The sequence below is a fragment of the Pichia membranifaciens genome, assembly GCF_001661235.1.
Source record: "Pichia membranifaciens NRRL Y-2026 unplaced genomic scaffold PICMEscaffold_2, whole genome shotgun sequence".
NCBI lineage: Eukaryota > Fungi > Ascomycota > Pichiomycetes > Pichiales > Pichiaceae > Pichia > Pichia membranifaciens.
Window position 1 is genome coordinate 96,411 of NW_017566983.1, and position 19,559 is coordinate 115,969.

Consider the following 19,559-nt stretch of genomic DNA (forward strand, 5'->3'; position numbering starts at 1 on the left):
ACTCCAGCTGCCGCCACCACTCCAACTACAGCTACCACCCCTACAGATGCCGCCACCACGACGCCAACTACGGCCACCACCCCTGCAACTGCTACCACCCCAACTACGGAAACAACTCCTGCAACTGCAACTACACCAACCACAGCGACTACCCCAACGACTGCCACTACACCAGGAGCTGCAACAACCACAACGCCAACTACAAACACTGGAACAACACCAACCACAAAAACTACTGCGGCAAACACAGACACAAACACAAACACAGATACAGACACAAACACAAACACGGACATTGCTGCGACAAATACTGCCACAACATCTTCTTCTTCGTCCGCGTCCTCATCTTCCTCATCCACCGAACCAATTAACTCGGCTTTGGTCACTGACTCTATTGTTGGAACGTGGTCCTCCAAAGCCAATACAGTATTCACGGGACCAGGCTTTTACGATCCTGTTGATGAACTTTTAATCGAGCCTGCTTTGCCTGGTATATCTTATTCTTTCACCGAAGATGGCTACTGGGAGGAGGCAATCTACCAGATCACCCCAAACCCTCGAAATCATTCATGTCCTAGTGCCGTGCTGATTTTCCAACATGGTAAATATACGAAGGCTGATAATGGTACGTTGACGTTGACACCATTCAAGATAGATGGTAGACAACTTCTTTCTGAACCATGCAATGACGGCGGTGTTTCCGTCTACACCAGATACAACCAAACCGAAGTTTTCAAAGCATTCCAAGTTTACGTTGACCCATACCATGGAAGATGGAGAATAGATTTGATCAAGTCCACTGGTGAATATATGCAACCATTATATCTTGCTTACCAACCTCCTCAAATGCTCCCAACTATTACGATGAATCCAACGGCAACAGCAGGTGCATCCGCATCTGCATCTTCCACGAACCAGGCCAAATTAAAGAGAGAATACGGATTGGACTTGAGTTTGTCTGAAAGAATTAAAAGATCACTGGAAAATAGATACAAAACCAACGCTATAAAGAAAGACAGCTTGAACTACTCACTCTGGTGGTGGTCGAGTGCTTCCATGATGGCCCTTGGTGCTATCATGTTTGTTGTTTCATGATATAGTCATCAATACTTTTCATAATGATAACCACATCCCCTTCATATCAAAAAATGCCATTTAATTGGTTTGCATTGGTTTTACAACTCCATTTTTTTGCTTAGTCTGCTACTATTTGTTTTCCTTCATCTTTTTTTTTATATGTTTTCTATTCATTCTTTTCCTTTTATCTCAAACTTCTTTTCCATCGCAGAGATTTCTTGTTTTACATTTGATTTTGTTGTTGACATTTTTTCTTTTCCATTCTTTTTCATTCATTCATTCCTGACTTACCCCACATCTCATCTCTATTCCTTCTATGTATATGTTATTAGTTTTTTTTCTTTTGATTTTATATCAACATAATGTTAAGAAAAAGAAGGACGTAAAAAAGCAACAACAGTTTACCCAGATCCTTCTATCAAGTAGTGAATTATGATGTACATCAATTATATTATATAAAAAGCAACTATACAAGTCTGTGAAATAGCTTGTGAATTTAGCAATATGAGAATTGAATAAATGAAGAGGATAGATGGAGCAAAAAAGAGACGAGACTATCAAAATAAACATATAAGGTTTTTGATTTAGTTATTAGTTTTTGATTTCGTAGAATCTTCTGTACTTGTCATCGATTTCGACTAAGTAGAAACTTCCTTTTGGAATGTAATCGGTGCTACCTTCAGGCTTGAAAGATTTTTGTAAATGTGCTTTTTCTCTCAAAGCGATGGCAGCTTCGTATTCAGTTGGAGATTTGTGTTCTCTTGAATCCAAACGTTGCTTAACATCTAATTTGGAAACTATTGGGCTGATGTCTGAAACGACCTTAACGGACAGCATAGTAGCAGCCAAACCGGAACCGTAGGAGAAAAGACCGATTCTTTTATTTTGTAATTCTTCACTGCCAATGATTGAAAGTAAAGAACATAGGGAACCCCATACGGAACCAGTGTACATGTTACCGACATTTGTTGGTAATTCCAAAGAAGACTTGACGGTTTTGTTAAATCTTTCCTTGGACAGAGGCATGAAGGTCTTTTCAACGGTTTTGTCGACCAAGGAGGTTTCATAGTCCAGGCTCGAGAGCTTAGTTGAGTCGATATCTGGGAACTTAGATGGGTCTTGCTTGTAATCATTGTACAATAATCTAGCATAAGATTTGGCAACCAATTTACAGGTTGGGACGTGGAAAGCATTGAAGTCGAAGTAGTCGATGCCAACTGTTTCAGTGGAAGAGTTACTCAGACCCTTGGCAATCGCCTTCTTTGAATATGCCTTGTAACAGAAGTCGACGGCCTTGACGTAACAAGACAAGGAGAAGTGACCATCAACAACAGGATACTCGGAGGTAAAGTCAGGTTTGTAGAAGTCGTAAGCGTGTTCCATATAACTTCCTCTGACAGGGTCGAAAACAATTGGAGCGTCTGGCCCGATCAAGATTGCCACCGTACCTGCACCGCCGGTTGGTCTTGCTGCACCTTTTTCGTAGATGGCGATATCACCACAGACGACGATTGCATCTCTGCCATCCCAGGAGTCCGATTGGACCCAGTTGACACAGTTGATGACGGCGGAAGTACCACCGTAACAGGCATTGACGTTATCTATACCTTCAACGTCTGTGTTTTCGCCAAACAATTGCATCAAGACAGACTTGACGGACTTGGACTTGTCCAACAAGGTTTCGGTACCGACCTCCAATCTACCAATGGAGTTGACGTCGATGTTGTAGTTGTCGATCAAGTTCTTCAACACGGTCAAAGACATAGAATAGATATCCTCTCTATCGTTGACAAAAGCCATGTTGGTCTGACCCAACCCGATGGTATACTTACCGGCAGACACACCATCAAAGGTTTCTAGCTCGGTCTGGTTGACATATTGGCCTGGGACGTAGAATTGGATTGCTTTGATACCGACGTTTTGGACAGTCATTTTACTGTAGAGAATCGGGTTTCCAGTTTTCGAATGATAAACTTGCTTGGTGATTTCTGTTTTTTTCCCGTCTAATGAGATGGCAAATCAGTGGAGATAGAAGAAACGTGTCTTAAGAGAAACAGAGAGAGAGAGAGAGAGAGAAAGAAAGAGAAAGAGAGAGAGAAAGAGCAAGAGATCTGTATCGAATGAGCCCTTGGAAAATTCGGCGGAGGTTTAGGCTCAGGCCGATTCGTTTCGTTTTCGTGTTGCCATTCTCGCATCGTGTCGTAAACGAGAGAGTATACGAGCAGCGGAGGGAGGGGCCCTTGGGGCGGAGGGCGGTCTCCCTCCCACTGCCCGGTGTGCCCAAATTGTCCGGTACACCTATTGACCAATCGGCGCGCCGATCGGCGCGCCGATTTGTGAATCACGTGCAGTTGCGCAAAAGCCTTTCCTTTTGTGGCAGCAAAGGCCGTCAGGGTGTTTGTTAATCCCCGGATTACGTAATCGTAGCCGCGGGAGGCTGTTATCACTAGGCAAAAAAGGGGATAAAGATTTCATTCTCCGAGCCCCCCCAGAGAGCGGGAGGAAAAAAAAAAAGTGTGTGGGCATGCATTGGCATATGCATGGGATGGGGTGCAGAGCCGACTATGAGTGAAAACAGAAAAATGGCTGGCGGTGACTCAACTGACTCTGGGTTAAATATCGGGGAATGAAATGATGGATGGATCTTTTGAAGCAAGAGAGTGATAAATACTGAAGAGTATTTGTGTATATGGGTACAAAGTGTTGAGCTGGAAGGAATAGATACAGACAGAGGAAGAAGAAAGAAGAAGAATAATATTTTGAGACAGAAACATACCAGAGATCATATATGACGTCTATTAGCAAACGGTTAATGGGATGCTTGCACATCCTATTGGAAAGCTTCCATCCATTGCACTTTGTCTCTGGAATGGGGATTGGGATATCAGCGGGCATCATGTACAACTTCCCGATCGAATGCATCCGGAGAGGGTTCCGATACATTGGGATCATCTACTTCTTCATCAACTTGGTGGTCATAGTGCTCAGCCACGTGCTCTTTGCATTGAAATACCTGCTTTTTCCCTACGTGTTCCCCTACGACGAGCGGTATGCTGTGACAGTTATCGACTTGATGCACGTGCCCAGCTTGGCAGTGTTCATGGGCGCGTCGCAAATGTCGTTTGTGACGATGGTGAACATGCTACACTACCTGAAGCCCAACTGGTCCGTCGCCGTGTTAACGCTCTGGTGGATTGTTTTTGCGCAGACGTTGTCGTGCGCCTTCTTTGTGATGTTTTTCATCATCTCTCATGCGACGAATCCGGTTGGCAAGTCGAGGTTCGAACGGCGACTGCACGACTTGGAGAGGCAGGCCAGCAGTGAAAAGGACAAGGACATGGAAATGATATCGATAGCGATTGCCAGGACGCTGACGCCGAAAACGACGCCGAAAACGACGCCGAAAACGACGACGCCGAAAACGGCCTCGAAAACGGCCTCGAAGCTCTACGAGGTATCTCCCACGTTGCTCTTGCCGCTAGTCACATGCTCGGTGACTGCTGCTAGTGGTGGGTTGATAACCTCGTCCTTGGAACACCCGCACTTGATTCTTGCGATGGTCATTGTGACAACGATGTTGGTTGCGGTGGCACTCTTTTCGTCGCTGTTGGTGCTTGCCGTCGTGTTCACCCGTCTGTTTGCGTACGGACTCCCAAGAAACAGCGCTGCGTTCACAATGTTTGTCCCCATCGGCGTCATGGGCCAGGGGAGTCTTGCGGCGCTGTTGATCTCGAAGCAGCTCGTGCGAGCAATCCAGAAAGCCGGCTTCGCCATCGTGGGCATGTCCGACGCCGGTGAGGCGCCTGGCTCGCCGATGCACCAGGTTACGGAGAACCTCATCCTATTGGCTGGGGTGTTCATTGCGCTGAGCCTTACGGCGTTCGGGGTACTCCTGACCGGGTGGGCGGCCCTCAGTGTTGCGTACTGGTACGTGGGGTTCCCGCGGATCGACCGGTTTCTCGCGGTGGACCTCCGACAGGACCGAGTCTTGAGGACCGAAAGGACCAAGGCTGAGAGGGGCGCCGAAGGGACCGCCAGGAGACGCTGGGTGCGCCCATACTACGTGATGTGGACGCCGACGATGTGGGCTGCGACGTTCCCGTTGGGCACCATTGCGTTTGCCATGCGGGAACTGCACGAGGTCACCGGCGTCACCGGCTTCCAGATCGTGAGCACGATCTATGCCTTTGCCGTCATTCTTGTGACGACGTGGTGCATGGTATGCACCGGTGTGTACATTGTTCCGTGGAAGCGGCTATATAGGAGTCTCTCAGTGAGCTCGGCGAGCTGAGACGAGTGTACGAGCGAATGAATGTCGTAGAATAGAAAAGAGGCCCCAGGTCCCCGGGGCCCCCCTGGCAGGGTGGGGGGCCAAGCCGAGCCGAGACCCACCGCTGCCGCACCCTGCCGGTGTCGACGGCCGTTGGGGCAAATCGCGGGGCGAGAACAAAGAGCGAGTCCAGGGGCGAGCGAGAGAGGCCGGAGTAAAAAATGTGTCAACCGGTGTGGTGGAAAGTTTCAGACTCTTGGGAGAAGTAGTCACGTGCGGACGCGGGGCTGGCTGAGACGGGGCGCGCCACAGTTCGGGGAACGTGGGGGGCTGCGCGTTTGTGTCGGTATTGCCCGATTGGGGAATCCGATAACTCCCACGGTTGGAAAGGCGGAAGCGGTGAGGTGGTTTTTCCATGTCGTACTTTTGTTTCACATTGCTATAGAAGGAAGGAAGATAAACAGAGTAGTATGAGAGGAAAGAAAAGAAAAAGAAAAAATAAAATAAAAATAAAAAAGAAAAGGAAACCGTAGTGGAAAACGTAGTGGTGGAACCGGAGAGCTTGATGCCACAAGACTCTGCCGGAAAGAAGACCCAAAGACCCAAAGACCCAAAGTAAAAGCAAACAACCCAGTGTGCGATAGTAGAAGTGAAGAGATGTAATAAATAGTGGCGGGGGATGAGGCGTGGTCCAGACTAGTTGGAGGAGAGCCAGAGGTTGTAGTTGTCGGCGGCCACGGACGTAAGCGTGGCGGCGGGGTGCTGGGTGTGGGGGAGGATGGAGTCGAAGGTCAGCTGCTGTTTCTTGAGGTATGGGTTGGAGGAGGCGTTTCGGGGGTGCAGGTAGGGGGAGATGATGGCCTGGTTCCACTCGTCGGCGCAGGCGGAGTGCGACGCTATTATGCGGCACGCGTCGGAGTCGTCGTGGGCCGCCATGTCGTCGTCCACGTCGTAGTCGTCGTCGGACTCCTCGTCCGACAACCCGTCGAGCATGAGCGAGGGCAGCGACCCGGCCACGGACCCGCACGACGGTCTTGGCTTCGACGTGTAGTTGCATGTGTCCACGTCCTCGATCTGGAAGAGGTCGTCGTCGTCGGGGTGCAGCACGTCCACCTCGTCCTCGCCGGCCTCCTCGACGAGCACGTCTGCGCCCTGGAACCTCTCCAGGTCGTGGTACTTTTTGCCCGACACGTTGGTGCTGTATGTCACGAAGTTGTGCATCGTGGTGCTGCGGGGCGTGGAGGCGCACACCTGCGTGTATGTGTCGTAGTGTTCGAACGAGTATGCGCTGGCCATGATGCAACGGAGCTTGATTGCACGTACTTTGATGCCGAAAGAAGCGTCTACAGATACAAACACAGGACATATGTACACAAGCCGTGATCCCCAGCTGAAAAATCGGCAAACCGTGTCACCTTTATAATGGGCCCCGCTGTGGCCCCGCCTGCCCCATGCCCCAATGACCCATCCGCACCTCCTGTGCCCACTCATCCTCTGACACATCCGCCGCTACCACCACAGCACCCTGCTTGCCCCACCACCACTGCCTGCTGCCGCCACCACCACACTCCGCGCCGGACCACACTCTGAGATATCGGTCTCCCGCCTGCCCGCCCCGATTCCACCGCTGTGGTTAGCGGAGCGCCGCAGTGCGCACCGGGCCTGACACCCTAGTGACTCACGCCGCGACGCCTGCTGCGAAAAAATGCTCGTAAAATGCTCCCCGCGGTGCCCCCACTAGAGCTGGACCCCGCTGAGCGTGAGCACGTGCTGCACGCGGCCAGCGCACCAGTCGCGACGCACGTGCTGACGTAAGCGCGCCACCGTCTGGCCCGGCGTGCCGTCGCCGTCGCCGCCGGAGCCCGCGTCGTCGCCGGATGCCACGTGCGCGGCCAGCTCGGCCACAAGAGCGTCGCGACTGCGCGCGCCCTCGGCGGCCACGCCGGCAAGCGCGCCGTAGGCGGCCGCCAGCGCGTCGTCGTCGCCGTCGAGCCCGCCCGTGTGGAAGAGCTGGTCGCACACCTTGACAAACACCTCGACAAAGTCCGGGTCGAGGACGAGGCGGTCGATCTGCGGCAGCGGCAGCCGCGCCATGGCGTAGTGGATGCAGCGCTGCAGCGCAGCATGGCCGGCGGCGGCGTGCCCGCCGCCGGCAAACACCCCGAACCGGTCGCGCAGCAGCAGGTCCACCTTGACGAGCTCGGCCGTGAGCACAAACCCGGGGTCGTCCGTCACCAGCGCCCACAGCGCGTCGTACTCGGCCAGCGTGTCGCAGGTGGCCAGCACAGGCACCACCACGGCGTCGTCGACCGCGGGCCGCACCAGCAAGGTGTCGCTGCCGTAGTGGGAGAACAGCAGCCCCACGTCGAGCATCGGGTCGTCGAGCTCGCGCTCGGACCCGTCGGCGTCGGCGGCGGCGTCGGCGGCGGCGGCCCACTCCGCGCACCCGTTGCTCACAATCATCAGGCTCTTCACCACGTCCACCGCCACGCTCCGCCGCCCCCCCCGCACAAGCGACTCCACCACCGCCCGCAGGTCTGGCGCGAACAGCGGCACCCCGCTGCCCACCGCCAGGTCCACCGTCCGCAGCACCCGCCGCCCGTCCCCGGCCGCCGCGTACATCCGCAGCAGCGCCCGCAAAAGTGTCCGGTCCAGCACGTACCCGTCTGCCGCGCAGTCCGCCGCCACCGCCGCCGCCAACGCAGGCTCGCCGCCGGCCACCGCGCCCTCCAGAAACAGTCCGTACAGCGCCGGCGTCACCGCCAGGCCGGGCCCGCCGGCCACCTCGCGCCGCAGGCCGGCGTACGTTGCTGCGTCGAACCGGCCGCGCCCGACCAGGTTGCGCACCATCACACACAGCTCGTCGTGCTCGAGCCCCATCTCCGACCGGAGAAGGTCCCGACAGAAGTCGTCCACAAAGCGGGCACCAAACACGCAGGCGTACCGGTCCGTGGCCAGCAGCCTCACGAGCGCCGGGAAGCCGGAGTGGTAGATGCGGAGGTTCCGCAGGCTGCTGGCGGCGTCGCCGCCAGCAGCATTGTCGCCAACGGCGTACCACGCGGCCTCGATCCGCCGGACAAGCGTCTGTTCGTACGCCTCGACGGCGACGTCGACGTCGGCGTCGCCAAACGTTTGTCTCGACAGCTCCAGCTCGTCCAACAGCGCCACAAGCGGACCGTACGCGTCGGCGTCGGCGTCGCACCCGTTCAGCCGGTACAGCTCCTCGCGGCGCTCGGCCTCGCGTAGCAGCGGACCCTTCACAAGCAGCTGGAAGAAGCAGTCGTACAAGCGCAACATGTTGGCGTAGTCCTTCGTGGCCCGGCACTGCAGCACCGCAAGCCGGATCTCCCGCGGCAGCTCCAACCGCGCTTCGCCGGCGGCGGCGCCGGCGCTCTCGTCCTCCAGCGGCCCCGCCATGTTGTCGTAGATCGCCACCTGCTTCTTCAACAGCGTCCACACGTCCTTCTCAAGCGCACCAGCCTTGCTGTACTCGCTGAACCCGATGAGCTTCTCGAGCACCCGCCGGGAGATCGCAGCCTCCTCCTCCGCCCCGCTGCGGTACTGCCCGTCACCGGCGTCGAGATATTCCTTCCACCGCAACTGCTCCTGCGCCTGGCCCAGCGCCGCCGCAAGCTCCTTCTCAGCCTGCCCAGCCGTCTCGCCTGTCCGGTGCACAGGCCGGAACGGCCTGCGTCTCTCGCCCAGACTCGTGAGAGGAACTCCTCCTGCGCCGTGGCACTTTCCGCCTCCGCCGTGGCCCCGTCTCGTCTTCGCCAGACATGCAGCTGCCGTCGCAAACTGCCGCCGACCCAGTAGGCCTCTTCTGTAGATATATGGCAGCATCGTCTCTAGTTGCTGGTCTCTTTGCTCTCACTCCCGTTTTCCACCGTCCTCTCTTCGTCAAAAGAAAGAACCCCAGCTTCAGTCCTGTCAAAATCATGTCTGAAATTTTTCAGCGATCGACTCGCCGCCACCCCTCTCCGGGCCGGCCTTCACAGCTCGTCACAAATATTTTGCTTCATTATGTACACAGCCTACCTACCACCTACAGAGTTCTACACAGCAGTCCATATCTCCCTCCAGCAGGACTCACTGCTGGTTGATTCTTGCAACGTAAGCCCTGCTGACAACGTTCCACGCACGCATGAACTTGGCACTGCAGTCGCTGACGCACTTGTCCTCCGTGGCATCCAAGCTCCCGCTTGGCGCCTTCACACACTTCTCAAAACAGTTCTCGCTCAACGAGTTCACCAACGCAGATGCATACGTCGTCGCAATTTCCTGCGATATCGTGTCCTTGATCTGGTCGACAATCTGCTGCTGCTCGGCGCTGATGGCAGGTGCTGCAGCACCGGCAGAACCGTTCTTCGAGCCTCCAAAACCTAAAAATGACATTTTGTTCGTGTTGTGTTCTTGCTCGCTCTATGCTTTATCTGAGGCCCCTACTAATACACTGGCCGTACATATCTACACATCTCTGGCCGTGAGGGAAGAAACACCTTTTCTACTAGCTTTGCTCCTCCCTCACTCCCACCCTCACTCGCTCACTCGCTCCCCCTCTCTAAGGCGCTATCATGCTTTTCACGCACTCCCGAGAAAGTCGTCTAGCGTTTGCAACTTGTACTTGCCTGCACCGGAGGACGTGCCGCTGGATACAGAGGAGAGAGACCGGTCTCTGCTGTCAGCAAAGCTATCGGCAACCGGCGACTGCGCATGCTGGGTCTGACTATGATTTTTGTAGCTTGCCGAGGATAGCGAGCTGCTGTACTTCCCGTAGTCCCGGAGCTCAAACCCTTCTGTACGCAAGTCCCGGTAGTATGACAGGTAGCCGGGGTCGAGCTTGCCGGTACCCACCTGGCTGAATTTCGCCACACTGGCCATGAGGCTGTCCTCGTCCTTGTCGGATTCGTCGACCCCGCCCAGACGGATCTGTGGCTTGCTTAGCTGGAACATCAAGACTGACAAGTCGACGCTCGAACACTTGTCCAGACAATGGCTCAGCAACACTGGGTCGCTGTTCAACATCTCGTCAATGTTCACCTCCTGAGTCACCAAGAGGTTGCTGTAGTAGACAACATTTGGAAGAAGCGAGCCAATTAAGCGGCTCATGTCTCGTACGTATAGCTCGATGTCGTACTTGGCTAGTTGTAGCACATAGTTGAACACCTTGAACAGCTTGTTGTTCTGTATTCTATAGTTCGCCTTCCCGTTCTCCACTATGTCTGAAATCATCAGTTTCGTGACAAAGATCAGCGTTTCAAGCCGGACGTTGAACTCCGTTTCCTCTTTGAAATGCTCCACCAGCAGTAAACTTAGGTCCGGTAACGCATTTTTCAATACTGTGATGTTCTCACTGGCATGATAATCACTGAAGTCAATTGCAAACTCGCCCAGTAACCAAATGATAGACGCCTTTGCATTGTGAAGAAGTTTCACATCATTATCGTCATTGTAAGACTCCACTAATCTACCCACGAGTTTTATCAATATCTCATTATAGTATCCTAAATTGAACTGGATTAATTGCCTCAATCCAGTGATGTACTCTCCAACAAGAAGCTCGTTCTTCTCATATTGCAATTTTTTCATAAAGAATCTGATCAATTTGGAGAATTGCTGGACGTGGAGATTTTTACTCAAAATCAAGGAGTTGATCTGCTCTAAGATTTTGAATTTGAAGAAGTAGTTGAAGTCAGACTTCTCAACCAAAAACTTCATTTCCTTGAACACAACTTCAAAATTTTCTTCGCTGATTAGTTTAAATAGTATCGAGATTTTAGTATCAAAGATAGCGGGGTTGTCTGAAGTGGAAGGAATAAAATTGGAAAACTGATAACTTCGAAATGAAACCAGCTCTTTGTTCAATAAGTACAGAATCATGTTAAGTGAGATAGAAACTCGAGCATCGCCATTTATGTCATCGTACGAGTCTTTTTGAATCAGCTTAATCATAATTTTGTCAAGCCTGACGTCTTTTGAGGAGAGTGTAAATGGGTAAAGAGTGACCAGACACTTCACAATAGAGAAAGTGACATTGTAATCCATGCTGTAATAAACCATGTTCATTAGATGGCCATAAAGATCTCTCAACTCCCTCGGGGCATCCTCTAATCTGGTAAAGGGCTCAAAAAATAGTCTGCTATAATCAGTCATTATATCGATCAAATTCGAAGTAGCAAAGCTGTCCATATCTTCAATGTGATTGACAAGATTGTTCACTTTATTATGAAGCAAATCAAAACACCCGTTGAAAAGCTCGTGGTATGTGACAAGGGCACAGCTCAACACTTTTGGATCATTGTCACTCAATAGGATGTCAAGGTAGCTGCTCAGCTGGTAGATTGTTGATGTTTCGTCTCTCAAACAACTTACCATATACTCTCTCTGCAGCTTTGCTCCATTTGCACCCACAATAGATTCTGTATTCTTGGCATGTTTTGATTTGAAATCCTTCTTCGTTTTCGCTTTAGTCCTCTTTATCATATTATACTGAGTGTCCAGCTCTGCGCATTTGATTATTGCAATTGTGCAAGCAGCTCTTACCAACGGTGAAGAGTCCTTCACCAGCTTCCCCATTGACAACAGCAAAATCGGTAAAATGGCTGGTATCCTGATACCACTCAAACACCTGATGGCTAAGGACCTGTTGATGGCACTTTTATCAGTCAATGATTTTTGAATCGCGTTGATGGACAACAAAGAAATATCTTGTTGCAAGTGATTGAAGCTAAGCAACATGATATAAACCAACCTCTTGATCTTGAGATTGGCCGAATTCACGTTCTTGATGATGTGTGGGAACAATTGGACAATCTCCTTCACCGTCTCTGAGTTTTCATCGAAGCCGTAACCGACAGCATTACCGCCTTCGACTTCGGAAACGTCCCTTCTCGTTGCCAATTTCCCAACAAGGTGCTTCAAAACAGTGTACACCTCATTGTCGTTGCTCGACTCTAATCCCTTGATGATTTCCTTCGTAGTGAACGTTGTCTCCACGTTGTAGTAGTTCGTGTTGATGAATGATGTCACCGATGGCGGAAGCGCAATGTTCTTCGTGTCAAACACGAGGTTCAGAGACCGCGTGGCGTTCTCAAACATCTCTCCTAGGTTTCGTGCTATCTGGTAGTCATTCATGGTTCTACCTTTACCCTTTTTCCCTTTTGAAGACTCCTTCTAAACTCTTTCTTGACCCTTCGTCCTCCTCACTTGGCTCTACTGCCGATCTATATTCTCACCCACTCTCAGTGCAGAAGGCCTCGTCTCTTTTTCCCTCGCCGGGCTTACCACGCTTTGCAATTTTTGCTTCGCAGGCAGGGAAACCGAAATCATGTTCTTTCGACTGCCATGTGAAGACCAAACGGGATCAGAGACAGTGATCTCTAGTGGCAATTGTTCAATTACCGCATCCTATAGTAACCAGCCACAGGCGCTTACCATGTCAGACAGCACCAAGCAGGAGAACGAGGAGCAGGTACTGCCAAAGTCCCTCACGAGAACATTGAGTGAAACCTTGTTCGGGTTCAGAAGAGGAAACAAAAGATTGAGAGATGACTCGGACGCCGAATCTAGATCAACGTCAACTAAGGACTCATTGAAGACAGAAGCTTTAGAGGCAAGTTCCGCAACAGACGGCCAGCCGGAAGTCAAGAAGCAGAAGCAATTGACGGTGGAAGAGCAGAAGGAACATGAGGAGAGGATCAAACGGTTCATGGCCAAAGAGAAGGAGTACGATGAGTTGCTCAAGCCGGAATACCGCAAATGGAGACCTAGAGGCTACATGCTGAACCCACCACCTGCAGATAGACCGGTTAGAATATATGCGGATGGTGTGTTCGATCTGTTCCACTTGGGACATATGAGACAACTAGAGCAATGTAAGAAGGCATTTCCCAATGTCGAATTGGTTGTTGGTATCCCAAACGACAAGGAAACTCACAAACGGAAGGGTCTTACTGTGTTGTCGGACAAACAGAGGTACGAGACAGTTAGACACTGCAGATGGGTCGATGAGGTTGTAGAGGATGCCCCATGGATTCTAGACATGAAGTTTCTGAAGGAACACAAAATTGACTACTGTGCGCACGATGACTTACCTTATGTTGCTGATGGAATTGACGATATCTACAAGCCAATGAAAGAAGCAGGAATGTTCATTGCCACGCAGAGAACAGAAGGTATTTCAACCAGTGACATAATTACCAAGATTATCAGAGATTATGACAAGTATTTGATGCGTAATTTTGCTCGTGGTGCAACGAGACAAGAGTTGAATGTATCGTGGCTGAAGAAGAACGAATTGGACATGAAGAAGCATATAAACGACTTCAAGACCTCTTGGAAACAGACAAATGACAACATCAGCCACGTAACGAAAGATTTGTACGTCTTGGTCAGAGAATCTTTGATAAACAACGGAAACCTTATCACCAATGTTGGCAAAGATGGCAAGTCTCCTGCTGATAAATTCGCTTCGAAGTTCAATGCCAATGGGTTGACAAGATCGAAGGGGAAAAAGAGCTTAATCAATAATTTGATGGATTGGGTGGGACTGCAGTCAGAGGTAGAATCCACAGATGAAACAGACTACTCTCCAGATCCGACCCGCACTGCTTCCCCCGTGCCTATGCAAATAAAAGATGAACCTTCTACACCACAATCGAGAAAGACCAAGACGTTCAAAACTCCAAAACAAACCCCATTACTACTTTCAAAAGCAAATACGCCTAAATCCACTCCAAAGAAGGCTATAAAGCAGACACCCAAAAAAACACCCAAAAAAACACCCAAGAAGACCCCGAAAAAGTTGAAGGCTTTGGAGTCCCCAGAACAATGAAGAGTCAAACGTCAAAAAATGCATGAACTACTTTTTTATATACAAAGGTGAATGAATCCACTAATTATACGATGTAGCACGTTTTTCATTGTTTTCATCTCGCTATTCATTTCGATTTTTCTCTCTATTTTCATTCACATTTTGTTACTCTTTTTTTACCTGTCTTTGCATTTACTCCCATATGCCTCTTCAACCAAGAAGAATCAATAAAATATAAACTTGCTCCAGCTTCTTATATATTACGTAATTTGACGGAACCAGCTCCTCTTTTCCCTCTTAGCTAAGATGAGAAAAGCAATTTATTCCGAGATTTGATCGGAGATGACTTCATCTTCGTCGTTTGCATAACTTTGCCATTGCTTACAGATATTACAGACACAAACAATGATGCCAAGCGTATTTTCTGTTGCAGATATCAAGTACATTTTAGATCCGACCTTGAAATCTTGGATTTTACAGGGACATACCAATTTGGGGACACCATTCCAAGTGATTGACGTACGAGACTCTGATTATGTTGGGGGCCATATAATCAACTCTTTGCACATTGAGTCCAATAAGTTCAAAAACGAAGAGAGCGCAGAAACGCTGTCGAATTTGTTGAAGAAACTGAGGGAAAATGGCCAGAATACTGTGGTTTTCCATTGTATGTTAAGCCAACAACGTGGACCAAGCAGTGCAATGAGATTCTTGAGATACCTCAATGAGAGGACCAGCGCCTCAAATGACCAAGATGAAATTTCCTTCATTGAAAATATGAAGGTATGTGTTCTTCGTGGCGGATTCGGGAAGTGGCAGCAAGAGTATGGCGAGGATCCCCAGTTGACAGAAAATTACGCCAAAGATGTTTGGAAGTATGGGTATTGATTGCTAAAAATGCGGTCTGTGTGTCACAGTTTTGAGGGATAAATAAAACATACACTAACTTACACAACTTCTCACTCAAACTTTCTGCCTTTTACCTTGGTTTTCATCATCGGTTTGTTTACTTCTTCCCCTCTTCAACTTATCTGTGGCACTCTTGATCCGCTTACTCATATTAAGCTGGCGCCTTCTCTGTATCACCTCCACAGGAAAAAATTCCTCGATAGTCAACTGTGGCTTATTGAGACTTTTTATGACGGGCAGTATGATCTCATCAACTTTCTCCTTGTTCCAGCCAACGTAGAAGGCCAAAAAGGTGCGAAGTTTATCAATGTCCGGATAGCCCCACTTGAACTCCGTTTTATCGTGATCGACCTCTGGATGTAAATACGCATCATAAATTAGTCTACTAGGGAAATCGTTGCCCAAAAACAAGCTTTTGCTTAACGTTTTCCTCAACTTTTTTCGAAGTGGGGTGTCCTTAGTTTCATCTATTTTACCATTCTGATAATCCACCCACCATTGTTTGAAATTCTCTAGGTTTCCAAACTCTGCCAAAATCTCCACAGCTGTGACTTTACCAATACCTTTAAGACCATCTGTATAATCACTTCCTAATAAGATAGCAAGCTCAATCATACTAGATCGATTAAGACCTAATTCTCCCAAAATGTCAGCATCTTGATAGCATTCAACAAAATTCTTCTCGTTGAACAAATTTTTGTAGACTCGGTCCCCGCCGAACAAAAAGCAATCCGAATCATCAGTTATAATACCGTCAACCAATCCTATCAGTTCGAGCTCCGCACACTGAGCTTCTGCTTCCATTGGTGCTGTTATGAATGGGATTCCAAAACGTGCCAACAAATCTTGAACATCGTAAATCATCGTTGTGGAAACCTCATCTGCGTCTCTTTTTTGTTTCCGCAACCTTTCCTGTAGTTTAGCTTCATCTGTGAATGTCCATAAGCCTTCATCTTTATTGCTGTCAACCTTAATCCCCCCGATATTACTGAAAAACTTATCATAAGCAAGATTTTCTTCTTCCATATCTAAAAGTAAGTTTACTTCCTCTTCATCAGAAAAGTCAGAGTCGTCATCTAATTGCGGCTTCTGCGCAATCCCTGCATCAATAGATATGAGTTCACCTACATCAGTTTTTGGAAGGGGCTTGACTGATTTACTATCGATATCATCGTGGTTGACAAGTAAATCAGATTCTTTCTGAGAATCTAGTCCATTGAAATTTTCATCCTTTTCCTCTTTAACATCTGCTTGGTTTTCTGGCTCTGTTTCATTTTCAAAGTCTTTGGAAACTAGGGATTGAGAAATAACAATTCCGTCATCAGCCTTCTTGTCTTCAATTTCTATAATATTGCTGTTTGGTGTTTTAAGATAGGAATTGTCCTTTAAATGTTTGGGCGATTCTGTGATGTCTATCACGAAATGTTGATTTTTATCTGATCCCTCTTCATCAACTTCAATCAATTTTTCATCATGCGATGACTCATTCAAATCAATGACAGTATTCTCATCTTCACTTGAAATATAGTTTTCGATATCGCCATAGGAAACGAGTCCTGCCTTTTCATCCTCAGTAAGATTCCTACTTGGTTTCCTAACTTGCATTGTTGGTTTTGGCCCAAGGCTTGTTTGATTAGAAAACCATTCTGGAAGTGGCAATGCTTTTCTCTTTTCATTAATCGGATTAATCTCATCATTTTTTTTACTTTTATTCTCTAAATCTGCTACTTTGCTAGGCTTCTCTCGAGGTCTTCCAAAAAGTAGATTGTCTTTCATGTTGAGTTTAGGGAGCTTTAGGGTTTTTGCTAGCGCTGAAGTACTCAAAATGATAGGTGCTTCATCATCTAAGGTACCTCTCACCCCTGACCCAATTTTCTCTTCATTTAATGTGTTTAGATAGTCCTGTTTAGATTTTTCAATTGCTTGCTTTAGCTCATCATCTTCAATCTGCTGCATTTGTATTTCCTGGTAATCATCTATATTTTCATCTTCTTCTGATGAAAGATCAACAGCAGTATTCTTTGGTCCCTTTCCTTTATTGTGTGTGTTCGAGTACTCGTATAGATATTTAATCTTTTTCATAATATCATCATCTTCTTCGTCGTTTATCTCCAAAGGGACGTCCTCCATTTCAACATTTTCTTCTTCACTTTCGTCACTACTTTGATCGCTGTCTTTCATGAACAACGGATCTTTTACCTCAATGTCAGAGTCCGCTTTCGACTTTTCAAGCTTACCACTTTTGTTCACGACTTCTACATCTTCCCAATCGACATCTTCTTCAGAGGCATCCAGTTCGATGGGGCTTTCTTGCTCAACCCCTACAAATTCCTTGACATCGCCGAGAAATATTGGACGACTAGAGCTACCTCCCTCAACGACATCCTTGGATATGCTTAGAGCGTACCCATCACCTGTTCGCCTGAGATCGTATGCACGATTCTTATCACTTGCAATCCTTCTAGAGACAACATCTTGCTTGGAATCCCCATCCATTCCGGTTACATTCATCACTTTCTGCGTAAAAAAATTTCTCTTCTGCACCATTTTGATCTGAAACTTACTGAACTCCATTGGGTCGGAAAACAATGATTGTAGTTGATCCTTGGTGTAGCCCATCCTCAACCTGGAGCGAAGTCTCAAGTGTGAGAGGGCTATATATTGGGTAGACAAAGGCAAGTTCTCGAATTCTTTTGACTGTGGATCAATGTTATCCAAGTCTAGTCCATCCAGATCATCATTTATATCTTGTGTTAGTCGATCATACTCGTAACCGGTCATTACCCTTTTATCATCCTCTGCGACCTTTATCGGACCACGATTAGGTAGGTCATAATCATCCTGGCCACGAAAGAGCCTACTCTCTTTTTCTTGCGGAACTTCTGCCTCTTTCGGTGGTCCAACGTCACTATCCCCTACTTGATCGTCATAGTAGGCATCGTAATACAACTCTTCAGTGGGTATTTCTCTTCTTGTAACATTTGGAGCAGATGTTGTGGGACGTTTCAACTTGCCCTCCGCAAAAAGTTGCAGTTGTTTGGCCAATATTCTTTTGGCAGTCTGCTCTATACTCTCCTTATTTCCTTCTCTCTTTTCCTTTCTTTTTCGTATAGTTTCTTTCTTCAATGTTGGGACACCACCATCAAACACAAACACCGGCTTGATACCAAAGTATAATAGCTTGCATATTCTTCTCAAAAACCCTACTATATGAGAGTTTTTCATCTGGTTTCCTTCTTTATCTCTAACAGCTTTCAAGAATTGATAAATCCAGATCGACGCATCAACCGCCAATTTTTTGTTTCTTAACGCTTCAACGCGTACAGGCCTAGCAGAGGGGCCAACAATATCCCATAATCCATGAACACCCATTTAAGCTGTGTCTTGATGGTAAGTCCTTTTGGCATTTTCTCTTATTCTTCATGTGGAAAGAACTTTGCGACTCGTTCTTTTGCCACTTTGGCAGAGACAGCCAAGAGACTTGTGCCATAGCCGAGCCCCCTCATCTTCGCGGCGCTCGACGGGGAAACTTGTTTGGGGTAGTAGGTAAACTGAACCTGCAGAAAGGGAAGCACCCCGTTCAGCTGCTCCTTATCTGCAGTTATTGACGTAGAATATTTACATTAGATTTTGCCTATCTGTTAGAAGACAAACGTAGAATAGCTTTCGGGGCAAAAGTAGTAGATTGTACTTGAAAGAGAGAATGGTGTTTGCACAGCAAAATAAAACTAAACATAACATAGAAACCAAACATCAACTATCCGCATCAACTCAGAACGCTGGCATCTCCAAGTCCTCTAAATCAGTACAATTGCTGATGCAAGAATTAGCTAAAACACAGACCATATTACAGTCTCATTCCAATTTGTATGGGTTGCCGAAAGATGAAAACATGGTTTCACCCGGCGTTTGTAATCCGCAACAGCTAGTCTACTCCGCTACCAGCGATAACAGCATAGCCAAGCCATATAACATGAAGAAGTTTCCAGAAACGTTCAACCCTCGCAAGGAGTTGAACATGCCACACAAAGAAAAAGTAGAAAAATGGATTGTAGGAGTGCCAGCTGCACCGATTAATGATAACCGCGATGCGTGGCGAAACGCATGCTATAATCCTTTGATTCCAACGAGTGACGAGTACGAAGAAAGCGAATGTAGTGATTTCGATTTCTCAGGTAACGATGATATCATTGAGTATCAATCTCGAATGATAACATTTTTAATCAACAAAACATACTTCAAGGATTCGGAGAATGTGAGGAAAAGCGACGGAAAACTAGTCCCTGGTGGTCTGGAGTACGATGTGTATCTCAACGAAGGTCTTGATTACAATGATTTTCATCAGCTCAACCAATACGAGCAGTTCGGTAGTTACAGCTTGCATCGCTGATTACTTTTGTATCTGTGTATCTTTTAGTAATGTTAAGCTAGGAAAGAAAAGGGTAGAAAAGAAAAGCCAACAAAACATGTGCGCACGTGACTTTTTTTACT

The 19,559-nt window shown here is 48.2% G+C and overlaps 11 protein-coding genes across 11 annotated transcripts; 5 read left to right on the forward strand and 6 right to left on the reverse strand.

Moving 5' to 3' along the window:
* Positions 1-393: 393 nt before the first annotated feature.
* On the forward strand, positions 394-1,095 carry PICMEDRAFT_31069 (hypothetical protein; the record flags this gene model as incomplete). The annotated part of the gene is made up of 2 exons (XM_019162675.1): positions 394-886; positions 935-1,095. Coding segments are annotated over 2 exons (654 nt in total), but the record flags the coding sequence as incomplete, so codon positions are not given.
* Positions 1,096-1,668: 573 nt separating this feature from the next.
* PICMEDRAFT_71176 (hypothetical protein) lies at positions 1,669-3,009 on the reverse strand (the record flags this gene model as incomplete). Its single annotated transcript, XM_019163851.1, has 1 exon — positions 1,669-3,009. The coding sequence occupies one exon, from the start codon at positions 3,007-3,009 to the stop codon at positions 1,669-1,671; it is 1,341 nt and encodes a 446-aa protein (XP_019018163.1).
* Positions 3,010-3,598: 589 nt separating this feature from the next.
* On the forward strand, positions 3,599-5,400 carry PICMEDRAFT_15053 (hypothetical protein). The gene has a single exon (XM_019160644.1). It carries the CDS (start codon positions 3,866-3,868, stop codon positions 5,366-5,368), a length of 1,503 nt encoding a protein of 500 aa, XP_019018164.1. The 5' UTR covers positions 3,599-3,865; the 3' UTR covers positions 5,369-5,400.
* A 314-nt stretch (positions 5,401-5,714) lies between these two features.
* On the reverse strand, positions 5,715-6,898 carry PICMEDRAFT_105843 (hypothetical protein). Its single transcript, XM_019159693.1, has one exon. It carries the CDS (start codon positions 6,711-6,713, stop codon positions 5,787-5,789), a length of 927 nt encoding a protein of 308 aa, XP_019018165.1. The 5' UTR covers positions 6,714-6,898; the 3' UTR covers positions 5,715-5,786.
* PICMEDRAFT_105842 (hypothetical protein) lies at positions 6,899-9,280 on the reverse strand. Its single transcript, XM_019159692.1, has one exon. It carries the CDS (start codon positions 9,188-9,190, stop codon positions 7,085-7,087), a length of 2,106 nt encoding a protein of 701 aa, XP_019018166.1. The 5' UTR covers positions 9,191-9,280; the 3' UTR covers positions 6,899-7,084.
* A 156-nt stretch (positions 9,281-9,436) lies between these two features.
* PICMEDRAFT_31056 (hypothetical protein) lies at positions 9,437-9,742 on the reverse strand (the record flags this gene model as incomplete). Its single annotated transcript, XM_019162672.1, has 1 exon — positions 9,437-9,742. One exon carries the CDS (start codon positions 9,740-9,742, stop codon positions 9,437-9,439), a length of 306 nt encoding a protein of 101 aa, XP_019018167.1.
* Positions 9,743-9,928: 186 nt separating this feature from the next.
* On the reverse strand, positions 9,929-12,481 carry PICMEDRAFT_71179 (hypothetical protein; the record flags this gene model as incomplete). Its single annotated transcript, XM_019163852.1, has 1 exon — positions 9,929-12,481. One exon carries the CDS (start codon positions 12,479-12,481, stop codon positions 9,929-9,931), a length of 2,553 nt encoding a protein of 850 aa, XP_019018168.1.
* Positions 12,482-12,893: 412 nt separating this feature from the next.
* Positions 12,894-13,955, forward strand: PICMEDRAFT_27172 (hypothetical protein; the record flags this gene model as incomplete). The annotated part of the gene is made up of 1 exon (XM_019162485.1): positions 12,894-13,955. A coding segment is annotated over one exon (1,062 nt), but the record flags the coding sequence as incomplete, so codon positions are not given.
* Positions 13,956-14,567: 612 nt separating this feature from the next.
* PICMEDRAFT_71181 (hypothetical protein) lies at positions 14,568-15,047 on the forward strand (the record flags this gene model as incomplete). The annotated part of the gene is made up of 1 exon (XM_019163853.1): positions 14,568-15,047. One exon carries the CDS (start codon positions 14,568-14,570, stop codon positions 15,045-15,047), a length of 480 nt encoding a protein of 159 aa, XP_019018170.1.
* An 81-nt stretch (positions 15,048-15,128) lies between these two features.
* PICMEDRAFT_20538 (hypothetical protein) lies at positions 15,129-18,440 on the reverse strand (the record flags this gene model as incomplete). Its single annotated transcript, XM_019162160.1, has 4 exons — positions 15,129-16,157; positions 16,314-17,015; positions 17,079-17,161; positions 17,219-18,440. Coding segments are annotated over 4 exons (3,036 nt in total), but the record flags the coding sequence as incomplete, so codon positions are not given.
* A 277-nt stretch (positions 18,441-18,717) lies between these two features.
* Positions 18,718-19,541, forward strand: PICMEDRAFT_15059 (hypothetical protein). Its single transcript, XM_019160645.1, has one exon. It carries the CDS (start codon positions 18,772-18,774, stop codon positions 19,456-19,458), a length of 687 nt encoding a protein of 228 aa, XP_019018172.1. The 5' UTR covers positions 18,718-18,771; the 3' UTR covers positions 19,459-19,541.
* Positions 19,542-19,559: the final 18 nt, after the last annotated feature.

Coding starts and splice junctions, on each gene's coding strand:
- PICMEDRAFT_15053 (XM_019160644.1), top strand. CDS start 3,866: ATGACGTCTATTAGCAAACGGTTAATGGGATGCTTGCACATCCTATTG.
- PICMEDRAFT_105843 (XM_019159693.1), bottom strand. CDS start 6,713: ATGTCCTGTGTTTGTATCTGTAGACGCTTCTTTCGGCATCAAAGTACG.
- PICMEDRAFT_15059 (XM_019160645.1), top strand. CDS start 18,772: ATGGTGTTTGCACAGCAAAATAAAACTAAACATAACATAGAAACCAAA.
- PICMEDRAFT_105842 (XM_019159692.1), bottom strand. CDS start 9,190: ATGCTGCCATATATCTACAGAAGAGGCCTACTGGGTCGGCGGCAGTTT.